The sequence below is a fragment of the Panthera leo genome, chromosome A2, assembly GCF_018350215.1.
Source record: "Panthera leo isolate Ple1 chromosome A2, P.leo_Ple1_pat1.1, whole genome shotgun sequence".
Lineage (NCBI taxonomy): Eukaryota > Metazoa > Chordata > Mammalia > Carnivora > Felidae > Panthera > Panthera leo.
Genome location: NC_056680.1, coordinates 15,703,281 through 15,715,616, shown reverse-complemented (window position 1 = coordinate 15,715,616; position 12,336 = coordinate 15,703,281). Strand labels below are relative to the sequence as shown.

The following is a 12,336-nucleotide window of genomic DNA, read 5'->3' as shown; positions in this document are numbered from 1 at the left end:
AATAACACTAACTCTACGTACTAAAGGTCTTAGGCGCATCCCTTCCTTAAGGCTCACAGAAGGGAAAAGTGAGGCTCAGGAAAATAGCGAGCTTGCCCTGGGTCACCAGCTACTATTCGGTGGAACCGGGTGTTTGCAAGAATGTAGCTATATCAGTCTGCCCCGAACCAACAGTTCTCAAGATTCAGTCTCAGGAATGTGTATGTCTACTGTACCGTTGCAGATACCAATGAGCCTTTGTTTATGTGGATTATTAATATTTACTGTGGCAGAGTCGGTTACGTGTCCGACTTCGGCTCGGGTCACGATCTCACGGTCCATGAGTTCAAGCCCCGCGTCCGGCGCTGTGCTGACAGCTCGGAGCCTGGAGCCTGCTTCGGATTCTGGGTCTCCCCCTCTCTCTGCCCTTTCCCCACTAGCGCTCACACACACGCTCTCTCGCTGTCTCTCAAAAATAAACATTAAAAAAATTAAAAAAAAAAAAATACGTACCGTAGCAGGAACTAAAACTGAGCCCTGAACCCAAATTCAGCGATTCCCTTAAAGTAACAGGAATGAAACTGTTACATCATAACATAAGTAACACTTTCGGGAAAATAATTTTGTTTTCCCCGGATGCAAACAATGTCAGTGCAAAGAGTGGCGGGATCCCCAAAGCTGCTTCTGCCCCACCGCCCGCCCCGCACCCCCTCCTCCCCCACCCACCGCCCCGTCTGTTGTGATCGTTTTGGCTGAAGTCTGCGAAGGAAAACCAGCCGCACACAGGGACGTAGCTGGAAAAGGGAAGACCTCAGGGACCCCTGGCATGGGTGTGGGAGACCCCTAGGGGTCCTTGGACCCCATTTTGAAAACCGCCAGGCGACTGAGAACAAACTGAGGGTTGATGGGGGGTGGGAGGGACGGGAGGGTGGGTGATGGGTATTGAGGAGGGCACCTTTTGGGATGAGCACTGGGTGTCGTATGGAAACCAATTTGACAATAAATTTCACATATTGAAAAAAAAAAAAAAAAAGGAAAGAAAACCACCAGGCGGATAACAGTTGTACTTGGTACAAAAGCCAAGCGGTACAAAGTAACAGACAGTGAAAACTCGGGCTTGGTGTCTCCCCCAGGCGCACCTGTTTCCCTCCCCAGGGACCAGGAATATTAGCCATTCATCCTGCTTCCTTCCAGAGACATTGTACCTTCCCCACCAGGGCCTTCCTGCTGGCGGCATCCAGGGCACACGGCCTTTGCTCCGTCCGTCCAGCCTGGGGCGCGGCAGACATGGCCAAAGAGCCCTCCGGGGAGGGGGACCGGATTTCTACCCCCACCGGCGACGGGTAGGCGCGACTCTCCCTGAGCCTCGCTAATACAGCGTAGGGACCAGATGCGAGGTCAGGCCCCAGGACGTCCCCGCTGAGCCTCAGCGGGGGCCCGGGAAGTGGAACCTATCTGGGCAGCCCGGCGAGGGTGCTCCTTCTGTGCGACAACCAGTCACCCAAGGCTTCCTGAGCGTCTACGCCCTGGGACGCGTCCGTCGGCCACCTCCAGCCCCCGGGCCCGTGACAGATCCCTGGGGGGCCCGGTGAAAACGCAGTTTCTCTTTCAGGGGGCCCGTGGTGAGGTCCCAGGGCCTGCCGTTTGGGACGAGCGCCCGGGTCTTGGTGTCACACGCTAATCAGCAAGTGTCTAGACAGGATCCTCAAACTCCAAAAGTGCTCAAGAGGCACCAGAGGGCTTGCCCCAAACACAGCTTCTGGGTCCGACACCCGCCCCCAGGGATTCTGATTCTGCAGGTCCGGGGTGAGGCCCTGAGAACCTTTCTTCTCAACAAGCTCCCACGTGATGCGGGTGCGGCCAGCCCCCAGACCACCCCTGGAGTTCGCGCTGGTTCCGGGCCCTGCCTAGCTCCTCTGAGCCCCGTAACTGCCCGGTGTGCGACCGAGATCGGGGGCACTTCATGGACGTGTGGTGAATGCGGTGGGAGGGAAGAGCCAGCGCGAGCCAGTGCCCGGATTCGGCTCTCGGACTAGAAGGAGGAAGGGAGAGGTCCGCACGCCTAACTGTCCACGGCTCAGATCTGAGGTCTGAAGGGTTGTTATCGCCTCTTCATTCCTCCCCGCCTTCTCAGTTCTCGCAGGACGCCTGCAGGGTTCCCTCCAGCCGCATTCAACTTTGTGGGTGCGGGCGTGGGGCTGGCTGTGCCCGAGGCCGGATTTTGCTGGGTGGACACCACGAGGTCAGAAAAGAGCCTGACAGCTGAGGGTGGAGGTAAGGGGGTGGGGGACGGAGACGGGAGCAATGGCCCGTGGGCTCAGGCTGGTGGGCAGTATAAGGAGGCTGACGGTCTGTACAAAATTGACATACCCACAGCCCCACTGAGGTCAAGGACCTGTTGGTGCCCAATGACAGGAGGGAGGAGAGGTGGGAGTGGGGTCAGAGGCTGGGGTGCCGGGAGCCAAGGTATGAGGGGCCACAGATGCCCTGACGGCGAGATCCGGGAGTTAGGGTCACGGGCGCGAGTGGCCGAGGAGCACGGAAGACATGGCCATGGCGGAGAGGGTTCAAGGAAGCCCTTGGCCAGAGACTGGAGGAGACCTGTACTTCGGTGGAGGGTAAAATACAGTTTCAAGGCCTCCCCCCCGCCACCCCATCCTGGGCCACACGGCCTTCCACAGCGTGACTGCACCACTCCAACTAAACCAACGTGTCCTATCTCCCGACTCCTTGGCTGTGGCTGGGCTCGGTGACGTGCTTCGACCCTCACAACGCAGCAGAGGTGACACGAGGTGACTTCTGAGGCCAGGCCTTAAGACGCTCCACAGCTTTTGCTCACGCCCGAGCCCCACCCCTGCAAAACACAAAACAAGGCAAAACAAACAAACAAAAAACCCATCAGCCCCTCAGAGCCCCCACACCTGCCTCTCCCGGATGATTTCTGGCTGTAGAGAGTGGAGTGGGAAGGGCTGCAGGGAGGAGGTGGCCTCTTGGGTGATCCAGGCAGGGTGGCTTCTCGTGTGTCCTGGGTCATGGTCGTGCCCAACATCCTCATTCACGGTGGCACATGACCCAGCACAAGAGGGCAGCTGGGCAGAATGCAGGGGACAGATTACTGGACCTACTTCCTCTGGTTTGCCAGGCTGGGTTGGCAGCACGTTGTGGGGCAAGACAGCCTGGGAGCTACCAGGCGTGAGACCAGAGGTGGAGAATAAGGAGGAGAAAAGACTGCCTGGGGAAGAAGGGGTGGTGGAGAGAGAGGCTAGGGAAGGAGATTAGACAAGGTGGGGATAAAAGGCAGTGGTGTGGAGGGGGCAAGGGTAGGCTACTGCCTAGGGGCCACCAGTGTCCCCCAAAGGCCCTCGTGTCCCTCTGTGAGACGCCCGTCAATCCGTCTTTGGTGTCCCCAGAGGGGCCCGGGGTCGGAAGCAATCTCTTCTGCCAAGTAGGCAGACAGCGTGGCCCGGGACTGGGTGGCAGAGAGAGCACCGCCAGCCCCTCCCCTCCCCCGGAAATTCACCTACAGGTGTAGCACTGGACCCTGAAAGGCGTACCTCAATGACACGCAGGCTCCACGCAGGCAAGGAGCCTGGCCTTACCGCGTCCCGGTCAAACAGAACATAAGATTTCGGGATGTTGAGGTTGAGACAGGAAAGGAGAAGTGGGAACGGCTGTGTCAGCATCAGATGTCGTGGATGAGACCCAGAAAGGCAGCATGGGACATGAAGGAGGGGGGTCAGCAGGCCAGATCGGGGGTTGATGCTGCAGGGGGCGCCCCATCAAGGAAACAGAGGCCGAGGCAAAGTCAAGGTTAGAAGACCGTGGTGTGCACCTTACGGACACTCCTGTCTGTTCCCACTACATCTAGGGCCACGGCCACTGCCTAAATGCCCAGCCCTGTGCTCTGGTGGAGAAGAATCTCCCGGGGATGATATCCAGGGACAAAAGCCAGAGAGAAGCGGCCCTCAGCCAGTGGCGGGGAAGGCAGAGATGTGATGATACGTGCCCGGTTTCCTCAACCCTCTGGCCCCACAGTTGGGGTGACTCTGAGGGGCTCCCTGGGTTCCCCAGGGGGCCTGGGTGCCACTTACCTTCTGCAGGAGTGGCTCTATAATGCTCCCTTTCCTGGCCCCCTTTCCCCTCCCCTGCAGTGTCTCCTGGGATCCGCTGCAAATACATTACTTGCATCTGCGTCCCGTTCCAGGGTTTGCACCTAAAAGGGAAACCCAAATTAAGGCGGGCGTTGCTAATGCTTGCCGAGCTCAGCACCAAATCATTCATTCATATGCATGTATTCATTTAACCTTCTATAAAGTGGGAATTATTAGCCTCGTTTTACAGAAGAGGAAAGAGACAATCGAACGCATACATAATACACCCAAAGTCACCTCTTTGTCAGCTTAGTTGTCTTTTGCCTCCCTCTTCCCCCATCTGTCTGTGGACGGGCTGCCAGAGAGGGGAGGCCTGACCCCAGAAGACTCCTGGAGTGTTCCTTTGAAGGGCACACGGGGCACCTTGTCTAAAGTCTTCATTCTACGGATGAAGAAACAGAGCCTTGAAGGGACAAGTGACATTTGCAAATCACATTCGCATTCATTTCTGAAATGGTGCTTTGCAGCAATCCTGTGAAGGCCACTAGAGTCCCATTTTACAGAAAAGGAGTGGAGCCCAGAGTGGCGGGCAGGGGGGAAGCCAGCACAGTGGCAGAGCAGGTGCTGGTGGCTGTGGGGAGAGTCGTGGGAAGCATCCTTCGTCACTCTTCCTTAGGCCAGGTGCTCTGTGACACTTTTCACCTCCAAGCTGACCTTGTGCATCCTGCGGCAAGCAAGAGTGCTTGGCGATCTCATGAGATGGAGTGGGAGCCAAGACTCGTCAAGGCGTGGTTACCCGCCCTTGTGTCAGGGGAGAGCTGGGATTTGGCCGCAGCCTCGGTTGGACCATCGCATTAGACAGGAACCTGCGATCAGAAAGAAATGGCTGAAACTCAGCCTACAGACCTGTACTCACTTCGGGCCGGAGGTTCCTTGAGATGAAACTGTTCAGTGGGGTCTGCAGGGGTGGAGACCGGGAGCAGAAAGGGACAGCAAACAGAGGTGGAGGACACAGGGGGCGCCAAAGAGGACCTGTCACGTCTCTCGCGCTATCAGCCGGTTCATTTGGAGAACCAGGATCCAGCGTTGGGGTTTAAATCCTTCCATTTGCAAACTCTAAAAAAAAAAAAAAAAAAAGGCTAGTCACTGACCACAAACCCTCTATGCCCTGCCCTCCCTCACCACCCCTCAATACACACACACACACACACACACACACACACACACACTATCTCAGCCTTTGATTGCTTCACAAATTCTGGGAACAGCTCATACTACCTCTCCCCACTCAACTCCACCCAACCCTACCCTACCCAATCCCCTTAAGGCAGAGCTCCCTAGAGAGAAGCACAGCCGAGTGAGCAGAGAAAATCCTTAGAGTGAGCCCAGCCTTGAGGAACCGGCCACTAGCGCGTGTCGCGGCCACTCATGGACACCCGACCATACAAAAAGAAGAACTCTGTCCCCTTCTCGTCATTCTGAAAGACTGTGAACCCTGGAGTCCTAAATCATCACACAGGAAGCTGAGGACTTCCTGTTCAATCAGGACGTTGAGCCTTGAGTTCATCAAAATTCGAAAAGCTCCAGAAACAAAGACTTCGTGGACAAAACCCCTGAGACCAGAGTAAGTGGTACTTGTTTTTTTTTTTTTTCTGTCTTGCCAGTTACCACTGAGGGCAATCTTGTTAGAAGACATATATGCAGCCAGGACTGTCGTCCTCGCACTGTAGGACATTCCTGAAAGGTGAGGAATTCTTCGAGGGTCAAGCAAATGTCTAATTAGCCCATAGATGCATCTACAAGGCAATGAATTATATGGCAATACTGACAAGGGGTGAATTTATGAGACTGTGTGCTCAGATGTAAAGCAGGGGTTTTCTTGCTAAAAAAGGAAAGCTTTCTTGAATGATTGGTTGTTGGTAACCGATTGAGAAAATCAGCCTTTCTAAAGTCTGTTAAGAAACAAGAGGCTCTCTGCGGAAAAACTATTCAGGAGGAAATCACTTGCCAAATTTCCCTATGTAAACAAAACCCAAACATGGTATATGAAGAAGTTGTAGCAAAAGGGAAATATTAATTACAAAAAACACTGCAGATGCCAGCAACCAATTTCTTGAGAAGACTAGAACCAAGGAGCCTCACAGTCAGGACTGTTGATTTGTCTCTGGAGGAGGTAGGATTTTACCCTCCCGAAGACAGGGAGATGTCCTCTTGGGATGCATCCATTCCGTTCTACTAACAAAGAGGCAGGTCAGACTGTGTTCCGAAGGTGGAGGGGCACGGGAGGGGTGGGGTGAGGGCTACTTGGAGGTATCTATTTCAACTGTTCCTTCATAGAAGAATCTGGAGTGCCCCGATTTTCCGAGTTAGAAGCTCTCAGAAGTTTGCATAGCTTGTCAACCAGGCGGTCTATTATTCACTGATGCTTGAGTCCCCACTCCGACTAGGGGGACAGCTCTAGACTATTCAGCCTGTGGGCAGTGAAGGGCCGGGAAAGGTTTAGCCACTGGCCCTCATGGGAAAAAAAGAGCCCTGATTTCTAGTGTTTGTGGATTTCTGTGGCATCGATATCCCCACTGTGGTTGATTTCAAAGCTACCAAACCCCTGAATGCCGAGCTGGGGAGAGGTGGGCACAATCGGTTTTTACGAACCAGTGTAAGCCAGCCCCAGCATGCTACCAGGCTTGGGCGTCTTAGCCCCACAGACTGTCCTTTCTCTACTCAAAGCCCTCACCAGCTCCCAGGCTAGAGGATCCTGCTGATCACCTCGGGGCTGACTTTGCAGCAGCCTCTTGCAGGCCTCAGTTGCACCACGGGCCTTCTGTCTCCCTGCAAGGCCCCTTCCTCCCCACCCCCACCCCATCCCTCTCCCGGACTTGCTTGCGGATTGTTGCCTGGCGCCTGGCAAGTTGGGAAAATAGCCAACGAAGTTGGAGGGGGTGGTGGTGAAGGCGGGTCTCTGTTCAAATGGCCCGGGGGCAATGCTGACTCGGTTTGCCCTCATCTTCGTCCAAATTCCCCAGGACCCCTGGGCTCATGGGCTCAGGCTTGCAGCAGCGGCTCCTTGCGCTGCCAAGCTTCTGGTTGCTTCCGCCGTAAATCTGCCGGCCTACCCAAAAGTGCTGTCTGCCAAGCCCACCTGCCCGTACTGGCAGTGGCAGCAGAAGTCAGAAATTGCCCACACAGCCTGGTTAGTGACTGCCAGCCTGGGTCCCTCCAGAAGGAGAGCTGGTGGGGTATAGGCAAGTCCAGAGCTGGACGAGTGAGCCACAGGGACGGATTTGACGGGAAATGACAGCTCCCCAGCCAGGATGCCGGACAGCCCCCTGCCCTGTCCCGTGTGCCTTATTTTCCAACGGCCGCTGCAGAAATGTGAATTTTGTAAGCTGGAAACATTCGCTAAGCAATTTAGAAGACTAGAGACTCCAGATTCAGGATGGGAGTGATGATGTGGGTACCGGCTACTTTAGTGAGGCCAGCCTGGGACTGGCCTCAGAGAGGGGCCGGTGCAGGGAAGGAGGAACCCTAATATCTACCGAGGGCCCGAAAAATACCGAGGTGTCGCTTTTCTCATACATGCATTACCTTACAGCAGCCCTGCAAGGTAGGTGCTACTTTCCCACAGTACAGAGGAGAACCTAAGGCTCAGAGAGGTAGATTAACTTATCCCAAGTCACACAGCCGGTAGGTTACACCAAAGCCCATCCATGCTCCCTTCGGGGAAGTGTCTTCAGGAAGTGATTGGAACAGACTGAAAGAGCCTGCTGACCATCAGGAACTGGGGGAAGTCCCACGAAGGCAAGCGATCCAGTGGCTGTTCTGTGTTTTTGTTTGTTTCAAGACAACCCTGGGTGCAAATATCCAAGAGCCAGACTGTACTTTCCTCTGAATCTTCCTCACGGCTCTCACAGGTTGTCTACGAAGTTGCCTGTAGACCCACCTGTGCCACATCTGGGCTGTATGACATGAGCCAGGCTGACCCACTCTGCGTCCTCAGCGTCCTCATCCACTAAGGGATGGAGCTGGCCTTCTAGAATTTCACTATGGCAGCGCTGTGGGTAGGATAATTTTTGCGTGGCAGGACATCCTTGGCCCTGCCTAACGAATGGCCAGACAGCAGCATCCCTCGTCCCCGGGGCACCACCCCCTCCCTCCGGAAAAAAAAAAAAAGGCCACACATTTTCATGTGTCCCCGGGGCGCTATGTCACCCCTGACTAAGAACCTTTTAGGCCCCCGGAGCCATGAAAATCCTTCTGTAAGTTTTGGACTCTCAGCATCCTTCTGGGGACCCCATGGCGCAAAATCATTGCTCTGAGATTGGAGGCAGGAGCCCCAGTGATTTCAGGAATGGGCGTGAGAGCCACTCACGCCCGAGTTTGAACTCCACCGTTCGTTCTTCATAAATACGTGTCCTTCCCACTTTGAACGTCTGCATCATCACCTCCAGACAGGGGGACAATAGCGACACCTGCTTGGGGGCGAGGGGTTGCCTAGCACTGAGTCCACTGCCAAGACCGCGGGAAGCACCGGTTAGGAGCAGTGGGGCGAGACCTCCCTCCGTCTGCGCTCTGTCTCCAGCCACCAGACTTTTCCTGCACGACACTTACCGTCAAAGCGATGGAATGAACCACTCGCGCGCTCATTTATTTACTGCCTACCCCCCACCCCCCGCCCCGACCCCGCCGCCGCCCCGTTAGGCTCCAGGTTCCACCAGGGCAGAGTCGACCCGGGTCCCCCTTGCTCCGTGCTGTGTCCCGGGGTCTGGTACACAGTAGGCACTCAGTAAAACAGCTGTCAGGTGGTTGAAGGCTTCTAATCATCCCTGCCTCGTCTTTGTTGTCCAGGGCCCGCCGCCCTCTGACGGCAAAGAAAACAGAGACTCGCTCCAGGATGACAGAGGCCAGCACGGAAATCACAGTCCCTACAGAGACCTTTGACGTGACGACAGAATATGACTATGGGGGCATAACCCCGTGCCAGAAGGGGGAGGAGAGGGCCTTCGGGGCCCAGCTGCTGCCCCCCTTGTACTCGCTGGTGTTCGTCATCGGCCTGGTGGGCAACATCCTGGTGCTGTTGGTCCTGATGCAGTACAAGAGGCTCAAGAGTATGACCAGCATCTACCTCCTCAACCTGGCCATCTCTGACCTGCTTTTCCTCTTCACGCTGCCCTTCTGGATTGACTACAAGCTGAAGGACAACTGGATTTTCAGCGACGGCACCTGCAAGCTGCTCTCGGGGCTTTATTACATAGGCTTGTACAGCGAGATCTTTTTCATCATCCTGCTGACGGTGGACAGGTACCTGGCCATCGTCCACGCCGTGTTCGCCCTGCGGGTTCGCACGGTCCTCTTCGGCGTCCTCAGCAGCGCCGCGGCCTGGAGCCTGGCCATCTCGGCCTCCGTCCCGGGCTTTTACTTTTCCAAGACCCAGCGGGAGTTCTCCCATATCACCTGCAGCCTCCACTTCCCTCACGAAAACCTAAAAGCCTGGAAACGGTTCCAGGCTCTGAAGCTGAACACGTTGGGGCTGGCGTTGCCTCTGCTGGTCATGATCGTCTGCTACACCGAGATCGTAAGGATTCTGCTCAGGCGACCCAACGAGAAGAAGGCCAAAGCCGTCCGCCTGATCTTCGTCATCATGATCGTCTTCTTTCTCTTCTGGACCCCTTACAACCTGGCCATGCTGGTCTCTGCTTTCCAAGACACCCTTTTCACCGACGAGTGTCGGCAGAGCAAGCAGCTGGACGTGGCCATGCAGGTGGCGGAGGTGATCGCCTACACGCACTGCTGCGTCAACCCCGTCATCTACGCCTTCGTGGGAGAGAGGTTCCGCAGGTACCTGCGCCAGCTGTTCCACGGGGTCCTGGCCACGCGCCTGGCCAAATGGCTCCCCTTCCTCTCCGCGGAGAGGCTGGAGAGGACCAGCTCAATGTCGCCCTCCACGGCGGAGCAAGAACTCTCTGCGGGGTTCTGACTCGGGCCCCTGGGGGCCGATGCGGGACCCAGCCGGGGTGACCTGCCAGGCGCGCCGACCCGAGCCGAGCCAGGTTGGGTCTCGTGGCCAGATCCGGACACGTGACCACCACGGAATGTGCAGCCACGTGGGGGTGAGCGAGTTTAAAGGCGGTGCGGGCTGAGTTCCCTCCGGGCCATGAACCTTCTCCAAGAACTTCTCCCTGGTGGGAAGGAGACGAATGAGCCCAATGGGACATTCCAGAAGACCGGGACCGAGTTTACCTGTGAAGGCCTTGGGCCCAGACAGGATTTCAGATTCGTGAGCATTAGCATTTGTAAACAGAGCCCCTTGACCCCAGGCAGCCCCTGCCCCTGCTCCCACCACCAGTGAACTTGGAAGCAGTGATTTCCACTGCTGACTTCGCTTCGAGTGGAGAGCCAATCAGCAGCCAGCAGCCCCTCCCCACCTTCCCCTCCCCTCCTCTCCCCTCCCCTCCCCTCCTGACCGCTGCAGGGCTTAGGTGCTTGGAAACCCTGAGGAACAGAGAACTCAGGGTGGGACAGCCAGAACCCTGGCGGGGAAATAGGATTGGGGAACTGCTGTTGGCAGTAGAACTGAGATCTCTGCCCTTCCCCTGCTCAGGCTCTGTCTCTCAAAAATAATAAATAAAAAAAAAATTTTTAAATTGCTTAAAAACACAAAGGGAAAAAGGAAATACCAAAATCACCCATAATCTCACCACCCAAAGACAACTACTGTGCATTTTTCGATGTATTTTCTCTTAGTTTGCTTTTTTTCCCCCCGTATGTATTTATGATGGTGACAAAGGTAGACTTCAGCTGTTTTCCTGTCGTTGTTGTTGTTTCCCAGGTGAATAGATCAGTTTAAAGCATTGTTTCTGATGGCTGCACTGAACCCCACAGCAGGGATACGCCCCAATTTACTCCACGCGTTTCCCCAGATTTGCTTGCGGGAATCAATTCAATCCAGCAGTGGTGACTGAGGACGTGCTTTTTTCAAAGCGGGTTCTCTGAGCTCTGGGAGGCACACAGGCACAGGGGTGCCCTGGAGCCCGTGGTGCTTGGGCAGCAAAGGGGAGGAAGGCATCCACCAGTCAGAAAACATCCTAAGGTGGCGGGGGGGGGGGGACGGCAGTGGGGAGCACCTGGGTGGCTCAGTCAGCTAAGCATCTGACGTCAGCTCAGGTCATGATCTCACAGTTCGTGGGTTCAAGCTCCACGTCGGGCTTTGCGCTGACAGCACAGAGCCTGCTTGGATTCTCCGTCTCCCTCTCTCTCTGCCCCCCCCTTGCTTGCGCTCTCTCTCAAAAATAAACATTAGAAAATAAAAATAAAAGACAGCACCCTGAGTAAATGGGTGTCCCACCTGGCGACACAGTGACGCCATCGGGCTGGCCACTCTTTTTTTGGACCCTAGTGTTGTCCCTTCAATCAGGGACCTACTCTGTGCACACGCTTCCTTTATGCAAAGCGACTGGTATCATGGAGGTTTGGAAAATGTTTGTCTGGGGAGGAGGAGGTCACCCTGCCCTGGGCTTACGTTTCCACACAGAAAATATGGCGAATTCCAGGCTTTGAGAGTCAAGGGAGGAGTCAGCTTTCCACTTGTACACCTGCCGGTTCCTCTCTGCAGTGTGGAGAGAAGGAGGCGGAACGGAATTAAGAAACATTTGTCTGCCACTTTGGTAAAATGACACTGCATCGAAAACCGTACCTGATCGCAACAATATCACAGTGAGAAATGCTGTCATTCCAACATCCTCCAGTTCCATCTTTGAAATAAGACTTGTTTTTCTGACGTGTCACCAAGGCAGTGATGTGCACTGCAGAAAACTGGAAACATCTAGAAAGGCCAAAGAAGAAAACGGAAGCACTTGGACCCACTGCCTACAGACAGCCTCTCTTAGCACATTAATGTTGAAGTGCATCTCCTTCCTGGATTGTTTCCTAAATGTACACACACGCGCGCAATCACGCTTAACATTTTTTCGTGCAGCCGCGGTAAAATTGGACCATAGCAAGCACTCAGTAAATGCTGGTTGAATGGATGAATCTTTGAAACCCCCATTTCTGTATAAAGTGAGGATAAGCCTAGTGTCTACCCCCACGGGGCTGTTTGGAGGATTAAATGAAACAAAGCAAGGAAAGCAGGTTGATCTCTTTTTTTCCTTTAAGTTTTTATTTTAAGGGCGCCTGGGTGGCTCAGTTGGTTAAGCGTCCAACTTCGGCTCGTGATCTCGCGGTTTATGGGTTTGAGCCCCGCGTCGGGCACTGGGCTGACAGCTCAGAA

At 55.0% G+C, this 12,336-nt stretch overlaps 1 protein-coding gene and 1 long non-coding RNA gene across 8 annotated transcripts; one reads left to right on the top strand and one right to left on the bottom strand.

Moving 5' to 3' along the window:
- Positions 1-979: 979 nt before the first annotated feature.
- On the bottom strand, positions 980-5,470 carry LOC122214258. Of its 4 annotated transcripts, none has more exons than XR_006199815.1 (5): positions 5,384-5,470; positions 4,987-5,186; positions 4,368-4,512; positions 4,071-4,192; positions 980-3,741 (listed from the first exon to the last, which is right to left on the bottom strand). It is a non-coding gene; the product is annotated as an uncharacterized LOC122214258 (long non-coding RNA). The 4 variants fall into 4 exon arrangements; XR_006199816.1 differs by having other exon boundaries at positions 981-2,833; positions 3,534-4,192; XR_006199817.1 differs by having other exon boundaries at positions 980-4,192; positions 4,977-5,186.
- On the top strand, positions 5,439-11,228 carry LOC122214256 (C-C chemokine receptor type 1-like). Of its 4 annotated transcripts, none has more exons than XM_042929087.1 (2): positions 5,439-5,694; positions 8,916-11,228. In XM_042929087.1, the coding sequence occupies exon 2, from the start codon at positions 8,962-8,964 to the stop codon at positions 10,042-10,044; it is 1,083 nt and encodes a 360-aa protein (XP_042785021.1). In that variant the 5' UTR covers positions 5,439-5,694; positions 8,916-8,961; the 3' UTR covers positions 10,045-11,228. The 4 variants fall into 4 exon arrangements, with proteins under 4 accessions (XP_042785021.1, XP_042785022.1, XP_042785023.1 ...); XM_042929088.1 differs by lacking the exon at positions 5,439-5,694 and adding an exon at positions 5,705-5,814; XM_042929089.1 differs by lacking the exon at positions 5,439-5,694 and adding an exon at positions 5,825-6,243.
- Positions 11,229-12,336: the final 1,108 nt, after the last annotated feature.

Excerpts from the sequence above, each read along its gene's own strand:
- LOC122214256 (XM_042929087.1), top strand. The coding sequence starts at position 8,962 with ATGACAGAGGCCAGCACGGAAATCACAGTCCCTACAGAGACCTTTGAC.